Source organism: Theropithecus gelada, chromosome 4, assembly GCF_003255815.1.
Source record: "Theropithecus gelada isolate Dixy chromosome 4, Tgel_1.0, whole genome shotgun sequence".
NCBI lineage: Eukaryota > Metazoa > Chordata > Mammalia > Primates > Cercopithecidae > Theropithecus > Theropithecus gelada.
Genome location: NC_037671.1, coordinates 79,048,931 through 79,070,338, shown reverse-complemented (window position 1 = coordinate 79,070,338; position 21,408 = coordinate 79,048,931). Strand labels below are relative to the sequence as shown.

The 21,408-nt window shown below is 40.7% G+C and overlaps 1 protein-coding gene across 1 annotated transcript in view; it reads right to left on the bottom strand.

Annotated features, from left to right (window-relative positions):
• Positions 1 to 21,171, bottom strand: part of BCKDHB (branched chain keto acid dehydrogenase E1 subunit beta) — a 265,669-nt gene extending 244,498 nt beyond the window's left edge. The window contains exons 1-2 of the mRNA XM_025383681.1: positions 20,895 to 21,171; positions 2 to 79 (exon numbers count right to left, since the gene is read on the bottom strand). Of these exons, the coding sequence (XP_025239466.1) occupies positions 2 to 79; positions 20,895 to 21,090 (274 nt within the window). The 5' untranslated portion in view covers positions 21,091 to 21,171. The remainder of the gene's footprint in view (position 1; positions 80 to 20,894) is intronic.
• Positions 21,172 to 21,408: the final 237 nt, after the last annotated feature.

The window sequence follows — 21,408 nt, the reverse complement described above, 5'->3', positions numbered from 1 at the left end:
CCTGCAGTAGGATCTTTGGCCAATGAGTTATCCAAGGCACTTGTTACTGACTGGAAAAGATTCATTTTCTGAGTTTGCCCTGTGAAAATCAAAAAAAAAAAAAATCATTTCATACATTGTAAAATATGTAAAAACAACCAGTTTCTTAACAGTTAATTACAACTTGACTAAAATCAAGGTACAAAGAAAGGTATTATGCAAATTGCTGAATTATTTACAATAATACTATAAGATGCAAAAGCAATACAGACCTGTAAAAGTTTGTTAATGGGGAAAATTTTAACCATATTAAACAATTTTTTGTAAAAGTATAAAAAAGGAAGAAGGAATATAGCCAAGTGACTAAATATGATAGACAGTAAGACCTATGGAAAGTCAGAAAAGGAGACCAAAGTGAGTGGTCTGGGAAGAAGCACAGACAGGTGTTACGAACCTAAGCCATCAGGAATATGCATGACCAGTAGCATGTGTTAAATACATCAACAGCAAATGGTCATGGACCATAAAACAATAAGGAAGGCTAAAGATAAACTTTAGTGCCCAGAACTGCTGGAGTTTGGAAAATATCATAATCTTATGCCTAACCACATCATATTTAGTCCTTCTTCTTGTCTTATTACTTAAATAGAATATCTGCATGCCAGTGTCCATCCCCTAAATGGATTTTTTGGGAAGAATAAAGAAAGCAGTACATGTAATACACCCAGAACAGTACCTGATGTAGTGAGTGCTGAATAAATATTAGCTATTCATTATTAGATTCTGGACTCTGTCCGTGTCTTTCCATCTTCACCTTAGTACTCTTCTGAATGGTATACGAAAGTTTCATTTGATAAACTTCTAAATGTTGGAATTCAGAAACATCATGACATTGGAGCTTTGATTCAAGCCTAGGTGCCGCCCAGTGCCCACAGTCATCCCAAAACTTTAAGTCAACTCCTCTGCAGAAGTACAATTCAGAGCACAGAAAGATTTCAGCCTAAATCTCTGATCCAGAGGCCCACTCTTCATCCTAGTGCCTGATCTACATGCTGGTGGTCGCCTTAACACACAGCACGCTAATAACAAGTCTTTTTGAAACCTGTTGCTTACCCTGATCACTGTCCACCTAACCTCCATGCTATTCATTAGCCTAGTGTGTCTCAACAGTCAAGATCTAATTCCCAGTGTGGGTCACAACAGCTACTGCTGTTGCCTTCAACTGTCTGACCATGGGACATTGGTCACTTGTCCTTTTCCTAGAGACCAATTTTCTTCCCTAGCCCGGCACTGCTCCACAGCAGGTTCTGACATATGACATCTTTCCTCCTTCCGTTATCCACCAATACCCCAGTCTTCTGATGTTCTCCCTACTCTGGTATCTAATGTCTCTCTGATCATTTCAACAGTACTGAATGCCCAGGCTTCAGGTCTTGGCAATCCCCAGTCAGATACGTCCTCTGTCATCTGTGCCCACAATCAGAGCCTGTTTCTACTCTTATACTTGGTGGAGATAATAGGAATTTATTCAAAAATTATTTTATATCACCTATGGCAAAAGATATACAATCATACCACATGTCCATGATTACTTAAAAATTTATTTTTCTTCAGGCTAGGGCGCTATCACTTAATAGATACAGGCATACCTTTTCTTATTGTGCTTCATTTTATTTTGCCCTACAGATACTGCTATTTTTACAAATGGAAACTTTGTAGCAAACCTGTATCGAGCAAGTCTATCAGCATCAGAATCACATTTTGGTAATTCTCACAATATTTCAAACTTTGCCATTACTATTACATCTGTTATCATGATCTGTGATCAATGATCTTTGAGGTTACTAATGTAATTATCTTGAGGTGCCACAGCCCTCTGACATTCTGCCATGGCACCCCAAGACAATTACATTAGTAATCTCAATAAATGTTGTGTGTGTTCTCACTGATCCACTGACCAGTCATTCCTCCTTTCTCTCTCCCTTTCTTCAGGCTTCCCTATTCCTTGAGACACAATAATATGAAAATTAGGCCAATTAATATTCCTACAGTGACCTCTAAGTTTTCAAGTGAAAGGAGGAGCTGCATATCTCTCACTTTAAATCCTAAGTTAGAGATGACTAAGTTAAGTACGGAAGGCATTCTGAAAGTCCAGCGAATCTGAAAGCTAGGCTTCTTGCACCAAATAGCTTAAAAGTTCTTGAAGAAAATTTAAAGTGTTATTCCAGTGAGCACACAAATGATAAGAAAGCAAAATAGTCTTATTGCTAATATGAAGAAAATTTTAGTGGTCTGAATAGAAAATCAAATCAGACACAACATTCCTTTAAGTCAAAGCCTAATACAGAGCAAGTCCCTAACTCTTTTCAATTCTATGAAAGCTGATAGAGTGAGGAAGCTGCAGAAGAAAAATCTAAAGCTAGCAGAGCTTAGTTCATGAGATTTAGGAAGAGAAGCCGTCTCAGTACGTACAATGCCAAAGTGAAGCATAAAGTGCTGATGGAAAAGCTGCAGTAAGTTATCCAGAAGATCCCACTAAAATCATTGATGAAGGTGGCTATACTAAACAAAAGAGTTTGCAATGGAGACAAAACAGCTTCTATTGGAAGATGCTATCTTGGATTTTCATAGCTAAAGAGGAGAAGTCAATGCCTGGCTTCAAAGGACAGGTGGACTCTTTTGTGAGGAGGCTAATGTAGCTGGTGATCTGAAGTTGAAGCCAATGTTCATTTATCATTCTGAAAGTCCTAGCACCCTTGAGAATTAGGCTAAATCCACTCTGCCTGTTCCCTTTCAATGAAACAACAAACCCTGAATGATAGCACATCTATTTATATCAGGGTTTCCTGAATATTTTAAGCCCACTGTTGAAACCCACTGCTCAGGAAGAAAAGATTCCTTTCAAAATATTACTGCTCATTGACAATGCGCCTGGTCACCCAAGAACTCTGATGGAGATGTGTAAGATTAACGTTGCTTTCCACATATCAAAAGAGACAAGGCCATTATATAATGGTAAAGGGATCAATTCAACAAGAAGAACTAACTATCTTAAATATATGCACCCAATACAAGAGCACCCAGATTCATAAAGCAAGTCCTTAGAGACTTACAAAGAGACTTAGACTCCTACACAATAATAATGGGAGACTTTAACACTCCACTGTCAATCTTAGATCAATGAGACAGAAGGTTAACAAGGATATCCAGGATCTGAACTCGGCTCTGCACCAAGCAGACCTAATAGACATCTATAGAACTCTCCACCCCAACTCAACAGAATATATAGTCTTCTCAGCCACACATCACACTTACTCTAAAATTAACCACATAACTGGAAGTAAAGCACTTTTTAACAAATGTAAAAGAACAGAAATCACAACAAACTCTCTCTCAAACCACAGTGCAATCAAATTAGAGCTCAGGATTAAGAAATTCACTCAAAACCGTACAACTACATGGAAACTGAACAACTTGCTCCTGAATGACTACTGGGTAAATAAGGAAAAGAGGGCCAGGCGCAGTGGCTCACGCCTGTAATCCCAGCACTTTGGGAGGCCGAGGCAGGCGGATCACCTGAGGTCGGGAGTTCGAGACTAACCTGGTCAACATGGTGAAACCCCTTCTCTACTAAAAATACAAAAATTAGCCGGGCATGGTGGCAGGTGCCTGTAATCCCAGCTACTTGGGAGGCTGAGGCAGGAGAATCGCTTGAACCCAGGAGGCAGAGATTGCAGTGAGCCGAGATCGCACCACTGCACTCCAGCCTGGGGGACAAGAGTGAGACTTCATCTCAAAAATAAATAAATAAATAAATAAATAAATAGGGAAAAGAAGGCAGAAAGAAAGAAGTTCTTTGAAACCAATAAGAACAAAGACACAATGTACCACAATCTCTGGGACACATTTAAAGTGGTGTGTAGAGGGAAATGTATAGCACTAAATGCCCACAAGAGAAAGCATGAAAGATCTAAAATTTACACCTAACATCACAAATAAAAGAACTAGAGAAGCAAGAGCAAACACATTCAAAAGCTAGCAGAAGGCAAGAAATAACTAAGATCAGAGGAGAACTGAAGAAGATAGAGACACAAAAAACCCTTCAAAAAATCAGTGAATCCAAGAGCTGGTTTTTTGAAACGATCAACAAAATTGATAGACCACTAGCAAGACTAATAAAGAAGAAAAGAGAGAAGAATCAAATAGACACAATAAAAAATGATAAAGGGGATATCACCACTGATCCCACAGAAATACAAACTACCATCAGAGAATACTATAAACACCTCCATGCACATAAACTAGAAAATCTAAAATAAATGGATAAATTCCTGGACATGTACACCCTCCCAAGACTAAACCAGGAAGAAGTTTAATCTTTGAATAGACCAATAACAGGCTCTGAAATTGAGGCAATAATTTATAGCCTACCAACCAAAAAAAGTCCCGGACCAGACGGATTCACAGCCAAATTCTACCAGAGATACAAAGAAGAGCTGGTACCATTCCTTCCTCTTGAGGGAAGTCAGGGACCCTGAGCAGAGGGTCCAGCTGAAGTCACGGCAGAGGAACATAAATTTTGAAAATTTCATGGACATTTAACAGTTCCCAAATAATACTTTCATAATTTCTTATGCCTGTTTTACTTTAATCTCTTAATCCTGTTATCTTCGTAAGCTTAGGATGTATGTCACCTCAGGACCACTGTGATAATTGTGTAAACTGTACTAACTAATTGTAAAACATGTGTGTTTGAACAATATGAAATAGTGCACCTTGAAAAATAACAGAATAACAGTGATTTTTAGGGAACAAGGGAAGACAACTATAAGGTCTAACTGCCTGTGGGGTCGGGCAAAAAGAGCCATATTTTTCTTCTTGCAGAGAGCCTACGGACATGGAAGTAGGAGAGATATTGCTAAATTCTTTTCCTAGCAAGGAATATTAATATCAATAACCTGGGAAAGGAATGCATTCTTGGGGGGAGGTCTATAAATGGCAGCTCTGGAAGTGTCTGTCTGATGCAGTTGAGATAAGAATTGAGATATGCCCTGGTCTCCTGCAGTACCCTCAGGCTTATTAGAGAGGGGAAAACTCCGCCCTGGCAAATTTGTGGTCAGACCGGTTCTCTGCTCTCAAACCCTGTTTTCTGTTGTATAACATGTTTATCAAGAAAATATGTGCACAGTTAAACACAGTTCCTTATCAGTAGTTCTGTTTTGCCTTTTGTCCTGTTCCCTCAGAACCATGCGATCATTGTTCTGCTTTTTGCCCTTTGAAGCATGTAATCTTTGTACCAACTCCCTGTTTTACACCTCCTCCCCTTTTGAAACCCTTAATAAAAAACTTGCTGGTTTGAGCCTCAGGTGGGCATCACGGTCCTACTGATATGGGGGTTATGTGATGTCACCCCTGGTGGCCCAGCTGTAAAATTCCTCTCTTTGTACTCTTTCTCTTTATTTCTCAGCCAGTCAACACTTATGGAAAATAGAAAGAACCTACTTTGAAATATTGGGGTTGGGTTCCCCCAATACCTTCTGGAACTATTCCAATCAATAGAAAAAGAAGGAATCCTCCCTAATTCATTTTATGAGGCTAACATCATCCTGATACCAAAGCCTGGCAGAGACACAACAAAAAAAGAGAATTTTAGACCAATATCCCTCATGAACATTGATGCAAAAATCCTCAGTAAATAACTGGCAAACCAAATCCAGCAGCACATCAAAAAGCTTATCCAACATGATCAAGTTGGCTTCATCCCTGGGATGCAAGGCTGGTTCAACATATGCAAATCAATAAATGTAATCCATCACATAAACAGAACCAATGACAGAAACCACATGATTATCTCAATAGATGCAGAAAAGGCCTTCGACAAAATTCAACAGCCTTCATGCTAAACACTCTCAATAAACTAGGTATCGATGGAACATATCTCAAAATAATAAGAGCTATTTATGACAAACCCACAGTCAGTATCATACTGAATGGGAAAAAAAACTGGAAGCATTCTCTTTGAAAACTGGCACAAGACAAGGATGCCCTCTCTCACCACTACTCTTCCAACATAGTGTTGGAAGTTCTGGCTAGGGCAATCAGGCAAGAGAAAGAAATCAAGGGTATTCAATTAGGAAATGAGGAAGTCAAATTGTCCCTGTTTGCAGATGACATGATTGTATATTTAGAAAACCTCATCGTCTCAGCCCAAAAGCTCCTTAAGCTGATAAGCAACTTCAGCAAAGTCTCAGGATACAAAATAAATGTGCAAAAATCACAAGCATTCCTCTACACCAATAAGAGACAAACAGAGAGCCAAATCATGAGTGAACTCCCATTCACAATTGCTTCAAAGAGAATCAAATACCTAGGAATCCAACTTACAAGGGATGTAAAGGACCTCTTCAAGGAGAACTACAAAACACTGCTCAACGAAATAAAAGAGGACACAAACAAATGAAAGAATATTCCATGCTCATTGATAGGAAGAATCAATTATCATGAAAATGGCCATACTGCCCAAGGTAACTTACAGATTCAGTGCCATCCCCATCAAGCTACCAATGACTTTCTTCACAGAATTGGAAAAAACTACTTTAAAGTTCATATAGAACAAAAAAGAGCTCACATAGCCAAGATAATCCTAAACAAAAAGAACTAAGCTAAAGCTATCATGCTACATGACTTCAAACTATACTATAAGGCTACAGTAACGAAAACAGCATGGTACTGGTACCAAAACAGAGATTATTAACCAATGGAACAGAACAGAGCCCTCAGAAATAACACCACACATCTACAACCATCTGATCTTTGATAAACCTGACAAAAACAAGAAATGGGGAAAGGATTCCCTATTTAATAAATGGTGCAGGGAAAACTAGCTAGCCAGGTGTGGAAAGCTGAAACTGGATCCCTTCCTTACACCTTGTACAAAAATTAACTCAAGACGGATTAAAGACTTAAATGTTAGACTTAAAATCATAAAAACCCTAGAAGAAAACCTAGGCAATACCATTCAGGACATAGGTATCGGCAAGGACTTCATGACTAAAACATCAAAAGCAATGGCAACAAAAGCCAAAATAGACAAATGGGATCTACTTAAACTGAAGAGCTTCTTCATGGCAAAAGAAACTACCATCAGAGTGAACAGGCAACCTACAGAATGGGAGAAAATTTTTGCAATTTACCTATCTGACAAAGGGCTAATATCCAGAATCTACGAAGAACTCGAACAAATTTACAAGAAAAAAACAACCCCATCAAAACTTGGGCAAAGAATATGAACAGACATTTCTCAAAAGAAGACATCTGTGCAGCCAACAGAGACGTGAAAAAATGCTCATCATCACTGGTCATCAGAGAAATGCAAATCAAAACCACAATGAGATACCATCTCACGCCAGTTAGAATGGTGATCATTAAAAAGTCAGGAAACAACAGATGCTGGAGAGGAAGAGGAGAAATAGGAACACTTTTACACTGTTGGCGTGAGTGTAAATTGGTGCAACCATTGTGGAAGACAGTGTGGAAATTCCTCAAGGATCTAGAACTAGAATTACCATTTGACCCATCAATCACATTACTGGGTATATATCCAAAGAATTATAAATCATGCTACTATAAAGACGCATGCACACATACATTTACTGTGGCACTATTCACAACAGCAAAGACTTGGAACCAACCCAAATGTCTATCAATGATAGACTGGATTAAGAAAATGTGGCACATATATACCATGGAATACTATGCAGCCATGAAAAAGGATGCATTCATGTCCTTTGCAGGGGACATGGATGAAGCTGGAAACCATCATTCTCAGCAAACGCTCACAAGGACAGAAAACCAAACACTGCATTTTCTCACTCATAAGTGGGAACTGAACAGTGAGATCACTTGGACACAGGGCGGGGAACATCACACACCAGGGCCTGTCGGGGATTGGGGGCCTGGGGCAGGAATAGTATTAGGAGAAATACTTAATGTAAATGATGAGTCGATGGGTGCAGCAAACCAACATGGCACATACCTATGTATCAAACCTGCACGTTGTGCACAGGTACCCCAAAACTTAAAGTATAATTTTTAAAAATTGGAAAAAAAAAGATTAACATTGTTTTCAAGCCTGCTAATATATCAATTCTGTGGCTCACAGATCAAGGAGTCATTTCTACTTTCAAATCTCATTATTTAAGAAATACATTTTGTAAGGCTATATCTGCCATAAACAATGACTCCTCTGATGTTCTGGGCAAGTAAATTGAAAATCTTCTGGGAAGGACTGACTATTCTAGATGCCATTTAAAATGTTCACGGTTCATCAAATTTCAAAATGTCAACATTGGCCAGGCGTGGTGGCTCACACTTGAAATCCCAGCACTTTGTGAGGCCAAGCGGGGGCGGATCACTTGAGACCAGAAGTTCGAGACCAGCCTGGCCAACATAGTGAAACCCCATCTTCTACCAAAAATATAAAAAATTAGCCCAGTGTGGTGGTGCACACCTGTAATCCCAGTTACTCAGGAGGCTGAGGCACAAGAATTGCTTGAACCCAGGAGGTGGAGGTTGCAGTGAGCCAAGATTATGCCACTGCACTCCAGCCTGGGTAATAGAGTGAGACTCTGTCTCAAAAAACAGTAAAAAATAAGTCAACATTTATAGGAGCTTGAAATAAATTGATTCCAATTCTCATGGATTACTTCATTCATTCATTCATTTTATTTTATTTATTTATTTTTTCTTTTGCAACATCTACCTCCCGGGTTCAACCAATTATCATGCCACAGCCACCCCAGGGATTACAGACTGCTAATTTTTTTGTATGTTTCGTAGAGCCCAATTCTCGCCATGTTGCCCAGACTGGTCTCAAATTCCTGAGCTCAGATTATCTGCCAGCCTTGGCCTCCCAAAGTGGTAGGATTACAGGCATAAGCCACCATGCCCAGCCTCATGGATGACTTTGAGGGATTCAAAACTTCAGAGGAGAATGTAATTGCAGACATGGTAGAAATGGCAAGAGAACTAGAAGTACAGCCTGAAGATGTGACTGAATTGCTACAATCTCACGATAAAACTTTAATGGATGAGGAGTTGCTCTTTACGGATGCAACCTGAAGAACTCAAAGAAAGTGGAGTCTTGAGATGGAATCTATTACTTTCTATGAATTCAAAAAAAGTGGATCCTTGAGATGAAATCTATTACTGATGAAGATGCCATGAACACTGTTGAAATGACAACAAAGGACTTCGAATATTACATAAATTTAGCTGATAAAGAAGTGGCAGGGTTTGGGAGAATTGATTTCAATTCTGAAAAAAGTTCTACTGTGGTAAAATGCTATCAAACAGCATCACATGTTACAGAGAAATCTGCCATGAAAGGAAGATTCTATCAATGCAGCAAACTTCATTGTTGTCTTTTTTTTTTTTTTTAATTGAAGTTGCCACAGCCACCACAACCTTCAGCAACCACTACCCTGATCAGTCAGTAGCTATCAGCATCAAGGCAACACCCTCCACCAGCAAAAAGATTATGACTTGCCAAAGTTTCAGATGATAGTTGGCAATTTTTATCGATAAAGTATTTCTTAATTAAAGTATGTACATTGATCTTTTAGATATAATGCTATTGCACACTTACTAGACTACAGTACAATGTAAACATGTTTATATGTACTGGGAAACCAATATATTTGTGTGACTCACTTTACTGTAATATTCACTATATTGCAATATTCATTTTATTGTAGTGGTCTGGACCCAAACCCACAATATGTCCGAGGTATGCCTGTACTTTCCTTAAATCCTTCTTGATTTTATAAATGTTCTTCAAGTATTTATTAGTGCCCAGCTTCAGAAGATAATAGTTTTGGGTAAACATTTTTCCCAATCACAGTGACATTCCCACTGACTCTCCTGCTGCATACATTTCATAAAGTAAGATCTTGACTTGTCTATGAGGATTTCCATAGCTAAGAACCTAGCCAGAAGAAAAATGTGCTGAGACCACCTGGGTCGGGGAGACCCTAACCCAGCACAGCAAGAGGAATTAAAGACACACACACAGAAATATAGAGGTGTGGAGTAGGAAATCAGGGGTCTCACAGCCTTCAGAGCTGAGAGCCTCGAACAGAGTTTTACCCACATATTTACTGACAGCAAGCCAGTGATAAGCCTTGTTTCTATAGATTATAGATTAACTAAAAGTATTCCTTACAGGAAACAAAGGCATAGGCTCTGGCTAGTTATCTGCAGCAGGAGCATGCCCTTAAGGCACAGATCGCTCATGCTATTGTTTGTGGTTTAAGAACACATTTAAGCAGTTTTCCGCCCTGAGTGGGCCAGGTGTTCCCTGCCCCGATTCTGGTAAACCCACAACCTTCCAGCATAGGCATCATGGCCATCACAAACATGTCACAGTGCTGCAGAGATTTTGTTTATGGCCGGTTTGGGGGCCAGTTTATGGCCAGATTTGGGGGCCTACTCCAACAAACTGTCTAAATATCCAAGTTGCTATTTATTTCAAGTCTGCTGACCATTCAGATTAATACTGAATGGCATGACATCTTATTGCACTCACGCTTAGCAAGTTATTAGTAGGGAGGAAGCAAAGACTTTAATAATAAAAATCATACAGAGTAAATGTTTAAATTATTGCTTGATAACCACAAAGAATCTATTCATCTTGTATAAAATAATTTACCAGTAAGGGTATTTAAAGGTAATTATTTCCATGTGAATACCTAAACTTTCACTCCTGAATAGTTTTTCAAATAGATTCAAAATTTTAGGGTTTTGGATTAATTGCTATTCTACCAGATACTTTTCTAAGTTTTAAATGACAAATTTTAATGGAGCAACATTTACTTTTCGGTTTAAAGGTACAGCATGATTTGTGGACAAGGCAAGAAGAAATCACAAGTTATTCACAGGTAAGATTTTTTAAATATGTATTTTCCTTAGAGTTATTTATTCTCCTAGAGGTTACATCAAAGACTACTGATAGACTATGCTTATGTCTGCCATAGTAAGATAAACCTACTTACAGTATGTGCTAACCAAAGCTGTACTACTGGTAAGACTGTTAAAAAATAATCTATATACATCGCTAAAAATTTATTAAGCACAGTTACCAAATTATGCAATCACACAGTATTAATACATGACTGCTACATTTTAAAACCAGACTGGTAATTCTTTTTCAACATAAAAAGGTATAGCAAAACAAACAACAAAATACAGCAGCACACTTTCTCCTAAATCAAGGATGCAAGTTAATGGTTGCCCATTGTTAAAACAGGGCTCTATGGCTGGCATCAAGTTGTTTACTTGAAATTGTACTAGGTAAAGAATCATGAATATGCAGGTCATCAGCATTGCTGAAAAAATAAGGTGACATATAGGCAGAATGTAAAGATCATAATGGAACATAAGCTCCAAGAAGACTGGTATCCTTAAATGCTTTTGATCAGAGCTGTGTCTTCAGTGCTCAAACAGGGCCTGACATGTAATAGGTGCTAAGTAAATATTAGTTGAATGAATGAATGAACAAACACATGCAAACACTGTTTCAATAAAGGTTTAAAGAAACTAAAAGAAAAATGTTAACCAGCAACTTAAAGAGAAAGAAATGTGTAAGCAAAAAGACCTACCAATGTCACTTTCAAAGACAAACTGCAGAAAAAGGGGGGCAAATGAGAGGTGTTATTGCATCAACAGTCTGATGAAGTAGGTCTTTAATAGCTATGCAGTATGCAGTAGCCTAAAAGGGAGAGAGAAGCCTCCCACAGGGATAGAGCATCCGAGGAAAAGGGCAAATGTCAGCAATCTCCAGAAATAAATAAGGCCAAGAGCAGAGCATATGGTCAGTGAGTATATTTATAGCTTACATCCACACACATAAAAATATACAGCTATGATATAGAAAATTAGAGACTACTTGCAGAAAGTGAAGGTTGTGCCAATACGTTCAGCACTGGCTTTCCACTGTGCTGCCTAGTTATTGATATAGACCTGTGTGTTACAGCACATCCTTATCATACTCCTCTTAGAAACCCCAGCATTGGGAGGCCGAGGCGGGTGGACTGCGAGGTCAGGAGATTGAAACCATCCTTGCTAACACGGTGAAACCCCATCCCTACTAAAAATACAAAAAATTAGCCAGGTGTGGTGGCAGGCACTTGTAGTTCCAGCTACTTGGGAGGCTGAGGCAGGAGTATGGTGAGAACCTGAGAGGCAGAGCTTACAGTGAGCCAAGATCGTGCCGCTGCACTCCAGCCTGGGCAACAGAGTGAGACTCCGTCTCAAAAAAAAAAAAAGAAAGAAACCCCAGCATTTATCACATCGCCTGACACACAAGTGACAATCAGTATATGCCTACTGAAGCATGATGAATAATGTCAATGAAACAATCTGGCACTAATTCACATCATGAAATAACAGGACACATAAGAAACTACCTGTTTTCCCCAACAAAACCTCTATCTTCCCTCCAGATACGCTATTCTCCAGGAATCCCCTTCTATCGGCCAAGCATGTACTTCTATCTTATTCTAAACTCTACTGAAGAGTTAGCCAGCATCTACTTCATAAAATAACATTGACGGAGAATCCAAATGTCAGGGACAGAACATTTTGTATTAAAATGTAAATGGGCCAGGCACAGTAGTGCATGACTATAGTCCCAACTACTCAGGAGGCTGAGGCAGAAGGATCACTTGAGCCCAGGAGAGTTCAGGGTTGTAGTACATGATGATCGTCGCTGTGAATAGCCACTGCACTTCAGCCTGGGCAACATAGCAAGACCCCTTCTCTTAAAAATAAATGAAGTGAAAGATCCATAAATGCAATTGCCTTTGTAAGGTGCCAGTGTATATCACATATCCATGATAAGAAAGGAAGTAAATGGTATTGGCAGAGGATGAGGAAGGGTCAACTAACGACAACAAAAGTGAGAGGAACAGAGGTGTAAAGTTGAAGAGACTGTGTCTAGAGTCCCTGGGTTGCCCCATCTCAGGGCACCTGGTAACTTCTGCCAAGAAACAATGGTGCTTCCCTTCCTTTAAGCTGGCTCCTCTACTCAATCTCTAAGTGGTTTTAAAACCCCTTTATATGTTGGTGACTGCCAAATTATCTCCAACCCAGCCAGGCCTCTCCTCTGAACTCCTGACTTTTATATCCAACAGTCAATAGTTCTCCACTTGAGTTTCTTGAGCTTTTCAGCAAGCACAAAACTGAACTCTTGTGTTGGCTCCCAAAACTAATCTTTTCCACCTTAGCAAACAGCACTACCCTCCATCCAGGTTCCCGATCCACAAACCAATAAGGTATCTTCAATGTCTTCCTTTTATTCATCCTTCACTTCCAACCTATCAAATCCTCCTTCCAAAATATAGCTTAAATCTAGCAGCACTAGCCAGGCATGGTGGCTCATGCCTTTTATCCCAGCACTTTGGGAGGCCAGAGCAAGAGGACTGCTTGAGCCCTGGAGTTCAAGACCAGCCTGGGCAACATGGTGAAACCCCATCTCTACAAAAACTACAAAAAATTAGCCAGGCATGGTGGTGCATGCCTGTAGTCCCAGCTACCCTGGAGGCTGAGTTTGAGGATCACCTGAGCCTGGAAAGTAGAGGCTGCAGTGAGCCATGATTGATCCACTGCACTCCAGCCTAGAAAACAGAGTGAGACCCTGTATTAAAAAAAATTTAAAAATAACAAGCACTACTACCATATTCTATTCCAGAGCTTGCCATTTATTTCCTTTGAGGCAGAATAGGGTCTGGAGGCAGGGAACCTAAGGCCAACTCATGCTAACTTCCTAGAACTAAATCAAAAGGAAAACCCCAACTTTCCATGCCCAAGTAACAAAAGGACGAGAGGCTACTCCCTCTGCAATCCTCCTGTCCCTTTTCTGCGTGGCAGATGAAAAATTTCAAAGTACCTTTGATTGATCCCCTCCCACAACCAATCAGGCTAGTCATGGGCCAAGTCTTTATTTGCATAGGAGTATAACTTTGTAACTTCACTTCAGACTCTGATAGGTTGCTTTCTGTGACCAGTTAGGTATTTGCATAGGGTGGAACTTTGTAACTTCACTTCAGCTTCTGATTGGTTGCAGAAAGTGACCAATCTCGGAAAATTCTGTAACCTGCACTCTTCAGCCACTTGCTCCAGCCGGCTCCCACCCTGTGGAGTGTACTTTTCATTTTCAATAAATCTCTGCTTTTGTTGCTTCATTTTTACCTTGCTTTCTTTGTGCCTTTGTCCAATTCTTTGTTCAAAATGCCAAGAACCTGGACATCCTCCACCAGTAATGTATTTTGGCAAGCCAGCCAGGAGGTAACCCCAAAACTGGAGATTTATTTGTCTTTTACTTTTCCTCTCTGCTTCATACAGGGAAATGCTTTTTTCTCTCCTTTCCCTTTCCAACTTGGGCCCTTCAGTGGACAGTGCCTAAGCACAGAGGCAACTGCAGGTTTCTGGCCGGCCACTCTCCAGTGAAACTGAGAGTTTTCTCTGTGGAAGCACCTGACCACCACCACTCAGTTTGGGTGAGAGGCCTGAGTCCTTTTCTTTTTTTCTTTTTCAGTCTTTCAGTGGCCATTTCCTAGTAGCTCCTTGATAATTGTGGGCAACTGGCCATGGTCACTTTCCAGTGTTACCTGAAGGCCAAGGGGGATAGCTGCCCATACCAGGAGGGGGAAGGGGAGGACTCTTTTCTATCTTTTCCGGCTGTAGTCCCTGATCCTTACATGTGTTGCAGTTGGCCACGGCAGCTCATCCAGTATGAATTCACACATGTTTCAGGTGACTTAAACTTTGTTTTCTTATGCTAAATTCTCCCACAGGGTTCTTATGTCAAATTATCCTAGAGTTAACCAGTAATGGCAAACATTAATGTCTCTTAGGAGTTTTGACCTTTCTCCTAGTCTATCTATTTGACTTGCTAAGGACAAAAGAAATGCACCCGGCCTCCGGTTCCTATCATTAAAGTTCATGGCTATCACTCTAGTGGAATGGGAAGCATGGGAAAGCATGGCCTTATCAAATTATAAGTATGCTACAAGTTGAGGCTTTCAACAAGGTTTGACAAAACAAAGTTCATAGTAGGCCATCACCTCTGGAGGGAAAACATACAAAGCAGCACCTATGCCCAACTAAAGTCAGAGACGTCTGACACTCTAAGATTGGACCCCAAAGGGGAACACCCCGGGGGATCCAACTCCAGACCTGAACCTCTCCAAAGGGGACACCCTCGGCAGAGGTTCTGAGGTCTAATACAAAGGCCTCCTTGTAATTTTCTCTAGCAGGTGACAATGGGACAGTTTGGACACTCTTGGGGCTTGTTTGTTGCTGCAGCAGTTGGACTGTGCTCTGGTCATTGTGTGTGTTTGATATAGTCATGGGAAATAAGGATTCAGTAAACTTGATACTCTCTTGCAATACTGTTTGGCCCAGTACTGCCTGGAGTTCTGGAGTTTGCTGTTGAATGGGAAGGTGGGATGGAGGTGCATGTATCCAGGCTTTTGTGCTGCTGTTCTAAGTCTGGTCGGCCTAGTTAGCATGTGGTGTTCTCTTTTGGTGCTGTTTGGCCCCAGTGTTTGGAGTCTGGGGAGGTTTGGCCTTTAAAAATCAAACTACCAAGGAAACTGCTTGACCTGAAATTTTGGTTCACAGCCTTCAGTGGATTACCCATTGGGTCAAACAGTAAAACCAGTGGGCTTATATTGCTATCTCATGGCTAGAGTTCCAAGGTAAAAGCTATTGGATCTTCATTTGTGTTTGTGTATACATGTCTAGATGTGTTTATTTGTATGTACACTTATTGTTATATGTTGTGTCTATTACTGGCTTATTATTATTATTGGCTTATAATTAAGGAGCACTCATAAATTAAGCAAATAAGTTTAAGCAGTTTTCAAGTTCACATGACTTAAGTATAACTTTACTAAACAAGCTGGCACTGGAGTACTTACTGGTCATATGCCTAGAGTGAATTTCTTCATTGCACAGTATATATGGTGATACTGGTGGAATTAAGGATATTGAGTTGTGTATAAGGAATAAAATATTCATTATGTGGATTTCTGGGGGGCTCTGGGTAACACTGTAGCCCCCAGGTAGACTAAGTAGCAAAAATTTAGGGATGGTTTCCTGTTTATTTGTTTTTGCTTCTAATTTTCATTTGTTTGCTATTTGTTCTCCTTTGGGTTTTACTTGTGTATACATATATATAAAGCCATATATAGAACTATAGACATTTTTTAGTTTCTAGTGGAAGGCTTTTATTTGGTTCTGAGAATAGTTATTTTGTTTCCTGTGAATTTCTAGCAAGCCATCATGTGTTCTATTTATCTGGAATTCCTAGGCTACCTATTTCAGGCCTGCAGGAATTGATGGAGAACACCAGCCACTTGGAATTTGGTTGATTTGGCTTGCCTCTGATAATCTGGACAGCAAAGGCTTGTGCTTCAAATGCAAGAAAATCGAGAATTGGACAAAGGACTGTATTAAGCCCTTGCCACTCCCCTGCCAAAAATGTGAGGGCATCAGTTACGACCCCTGGCGTTGGAAGATTGACTGGCCCTGCTCCCACCAAGGGGTTCAATAAGGCAAAACTCTAGGAGTGCAAAAAGAGAAATCAGATGAAGACGGAAGCGGCCCAGGGTCTTCCTGACTGTCCCTGTTCAGGAACATCATAATTACTACTGAGGAGCCCCCAGGTAACTCTGGATGTCATGGGCACCCAAATTCAGTTTCTTTTCGATACAAATTCAGTTTCTTTCCTTACTGCTTATGTAGAAAAACTTTCCTCCCAGTCCACGACCATTATGGGAATGGAAGGAAAGCCACAGATAAGATCCTTTACTCCTCCTTTGATTTGTCAATTTCAGAAACAAATCTTCCAACAGGAATTTCTAGTAGTACCAAGCTGCCCAGTCCCCCTGTTGGAAAGAGATATTATGGTTAAAATAGGGGCACTACTACAATTTAAGCATCATCTGGTGAAATTGCTAATAGTCAAAAATACAGAAACTGTCCCAGATCACATTAATAAGCAGGTTAACACACTGGCATGGTATACTGGAAAACCAGGGAAGGCTAAAACAGCAGTGCCAGTCAAAATACAGCTTAAAGACCCCTAGCTATTTATAATCGAAAACAATACCCAATTAAGCTGGAAGCAAGAAAAGGCCAAGCATCCACAGCTGAGGTATTACTTACCCATGGGCTCTTAAGACCCACTGGTGGGTCCACCCATTAGTGGTAGATCCATATACCCTCCTGGCTCAGGTGCCAAGGGATGCTAAATGGTTCTCAGTCCTAGACCTAAAAGATGCTTCCTTTTCCATTCCTCTGGCCCCAGAATCCCAATACCTTTTTACCTTTGAATGGGAAAATCCTAATACCAGAGAAAAAAAAATTCACTTGGACAGTTCTCCTTCAGGGTTTTCAGGATAGCCCCCATTGCTTTGCCTGGGCCTTAGAGAGGGATCTGAGGGGTCTGCAATTAAGAAATGGGAGTATACTCCAGTATATGGATGACCTTCTTATGTGTAGCTCAACCCTGGATGAAAATACTACAGAAAATTTGAATGTCCTGGCAGACAGGGGATACAGGTGTCCAAAAAGAAGGTTCAGATTACCCTCTGACAGGTCCATGATGACATCCTTAACAGCTAGCAGAGAGTCTGGCAACCAGGAGAAAATAAAAATGCATAGAATGACTGAATAAACAAACTCACATCCATACAATGCCCAAGAATCAGGGGCATGGAGAAGCCAAGATGAACTGTTCTCGGAGAACAACACAGTGTAATAAAGGGAGCAAACATGCCAGCATAAAGCAGCGTAAGTGTCACCAACTCAGAGTCTAATCTGACCACCTCCTGTTTCAGCAGTACCTTTTATATGTCAAAACAACCAAAATAAAAGAATGAAAAGTATTTGCAGCACACGTGAAAAGCAGAAAGTTAGTATCTTCTTCAATATTTTTTAATAGACAAAAATCTTAGTATATAAGTAGTATGGAAGACTTTGGAGTCAGACACCTCAGGATGCAAACTCTGGCTCTGCTACTTACCAGACTCGGGCAAGTACTAACATTTCTGAGCCTCAATTTTCTCATCTTTAAAATGAGCATAATATTGTCTAGCTCACAAGGTTACTGTGAGGATTATAAACTGATGTCTAACACAACACCTGGAAAAGAGCAACTATGCAATAATGGTAGATAGTATTGATAGGAAAAATACTGAGTATACTTTCAAAAATATGTAAACACATCTAATACTCAATTCTTAAGTAAAAATAAATCACGTTAACAAAAACATGGGAAAATATTCCTCAATGGAAATGAAACAAAAATTAAAACAAAGTACAGGTAGCACAAAATATCCAAAAGTGTACATGAACACACCTAATTTTAGCATTAATATCCAATACTCACACTATTATACACGTTATGGGGTATGAACTAGTGTATAAATTTGAACTATGCACTTAAAATCCACTAAAGCATTCAGGACTCTATCCTAAAGAAATCATCTCAGATACATAAAACCCATACGCATTAAATGCTTATATCTGCATTATTTATAAAACTGCAAAACTTTAGCAACAAAAACATAATGGTAATTAAAGGTTCCACTTATTGAGTGAATGCTTGATTCTCAGTTGTCAAACAGTGTTAAGTATATTATAGACATTGTTTTATGTAGCTCTCAGAACAACCTTCTGAAGTAGGTATTATTATTAACCCCTTACATATAAAGAAACTGAGGCTTATAGAAGATAAGTGATAACTCCAAAGTTATAGATAGCCAAGACAAGATCAACTTTAGGACAATCTGATTCCGAAGTCAAGAATTTAACTTGTAAAAGACTTGTAGCATCTCTACTCCATGGAACATTTCTTCTAAATTCTCAAGAAGGTTATAAAAACTCCAGAGAATGATAGGATTATCCTTCTGACTAAATAAGTTGTATTTGTATTAAAACTAAAAGTACGGAAAATACTAAACTAAAAGGAAATACCTGTAAGGATACACCCAAAATGTTAGTAGTGGGTGGCGATTTTTGTTTGGTTGGTTGGTTTTTGGGGTTTTCTTGAGACGGAGTCTTGCTCTGTCGCCAGGTTGGAGTGCAGTGGCACGATATCAGCTCACTGCAACCTCAGCCTCCCGGGTTCAAGTGATTCTCCTCCCTCAGCCTCCCAAGTAGCTGGGACTACAGGCGTGCGCTGTCACGCCCAGCTAATTTTTGTATCTTTAGTAGAGGCAGGGTTTCACCACGTTGGCCAGGATGGCTTCGATCTCTTGACCTGGTGATCCACCCACCTCGGCCTCCCAAAGTGCTGGGATTACAGACGTGAGCCACTGCGCCCAGCAGATTTTTTTTTTTTTTTACTTTTTCTCCATTATCCAAATTACCTGTAATATGTTTGTATTATTTTTAAAATAAGAACAAGTTTATATATATCATGATATATATCACGATAACATGATATCATTTTACTTAGTTTTTAGTAAATTTACTACTATGGAAAGGTGGATTATTCTTTGCTTTCAAGACAGAATTGAGGGCTCATCTTGGTGGTGGAAAAAAAAAACCTACTATTAACCTTTATGGTACCTACTGTTTCACAATACTGGGACACCCTCCTAGTAAATTATATCTACATGCATCTTAGTACATTGTTTAGAATGGAAGCTCTGGAATCTAATCAATTAGATTCCAAAGCTGGAGCTCTGGAGCTACCACTAATTTATCTGTGTAATCCTGGACAAACTGTCACAAGACTTCCATTAATCTAACTGCAAAATGGGAATAAAAACTTTACCAACCTTTTAAGGTTGTCCTAACCCTTAAATGAGAGGATGAAACATACACACAGTGCCTGACCCTGGTAAGCACTCAATAAATGTTCATTCTTATCCACAAGAAAAGACACACTTCCAAAAATGTCAGCTCTAGCATGCACGTGAGAAGTTATTAGACAAGGAAGCAATACATGTTTACCTAGTTTCCTGATATTCTGATCAGAGACACTGGATCTGATATTCTGATAAGAGACATTACATGAAACTTGCAGAAATGGTAAAAATCATGCAATAGTCAAATACTACGAGGAGTTTGCTACATACCCTTCCTATGGCTTCCTCCTATCACCTTCACCTCCTTGGCTAAGTGGCAGCATAGCCCAGGACAAGCTCAGTACTAAGCTTAAGTAGAAAGTCTGGATTCTTTCTCATCTCTAGGAAGAACCTGTTCTGTGACCTTGGGAAAATCAATTCAATTACTCAGTCCCCTGGTTTCTTCTTACCTGAAGAAATTCTATAGGTAAGAAGAAACCAAGGGATATATATATATGTATTTCTCTAGGTAAGAAGAAACCAAGGGACATATATATATATATACACACACACACACACACACACACATTTCTGTAGGTAAGAAGAAACCAAGGAACTGAGTAACAGAATTGATTTTATATATATTTTATATATATATTTTAAATGTCTCTACCTAAGCTAGTGACCCAGTCCCGGGCAGGCTGGAACAACACCTAAGGTCTAGGTTGAGAAAGTAAGGATGGAGGAGAGAGAAAGGGGGGGGCGTTCCCTGGGCACCACCCCTCCACCCTCAGGCCCTTCCAGGTGGCAGTATGCCCTCTCACCCATCACAAAGGTGCGAGGGAGGGGGGACTGCGTCTCTGGGGCGGAACACTCACAAAAATAGAGCAAGAAGTGAATCACAGTTAGACCCTGGGGCAAGGAGGTTCCAGAGGGTAAGGCAGTTAATAAGTTAGGATGCAAGGATTGCAGCCTGCCGGCCCCTGCCCCTCGCGGGCGCCTGCGAGCCTGGGAGTCCGGGCTACAGCGGGACCGAGTGGGCAGTCCCTGGCTCACCGTACTCTCGGGGCTCCGGATCTGGCTGGAAAGTAAAATGAGCCACCTGCCGCCTCTGGGCCGCATCCTCGACAGTCGCGGAGGGGTGCAGAAATCCCCGCGCCAGCCCCACGCCACGGAACCGACGCCAGTGCCCCTCAGCCCCTGCCGCCCTAAGCCTGAGCAGCCAGCCTGCAGCCGCCGCCACAACCGCCATCCCCGCTCACCGCCAGGGTTCGCAGGCGATGCCGCACGCAGCCCGCGGGGAGGGCGGAGCACCCGAGGAGGCTTTCACATTGGTCGGGCCAGAGGGGCGGTCCCATGAAACGGACCAATTGGAACTGGAAATTTAGGGGCGGGGAAGGCGACGTGACGAGCTGACCGGCTACTGCTCCTTGTGCGCATGCGGAAGAGGGGAAGTGTGGGGCGGTGGGGGCGCCAATGAAATAGTTTCTGGGGCGGAGCCTCCCCGAGGTCCGTCCTGCGGCCCTCGGGTGAGGACCCGAGTCTGCGAAGCTCCACACAGTGCCTGGAG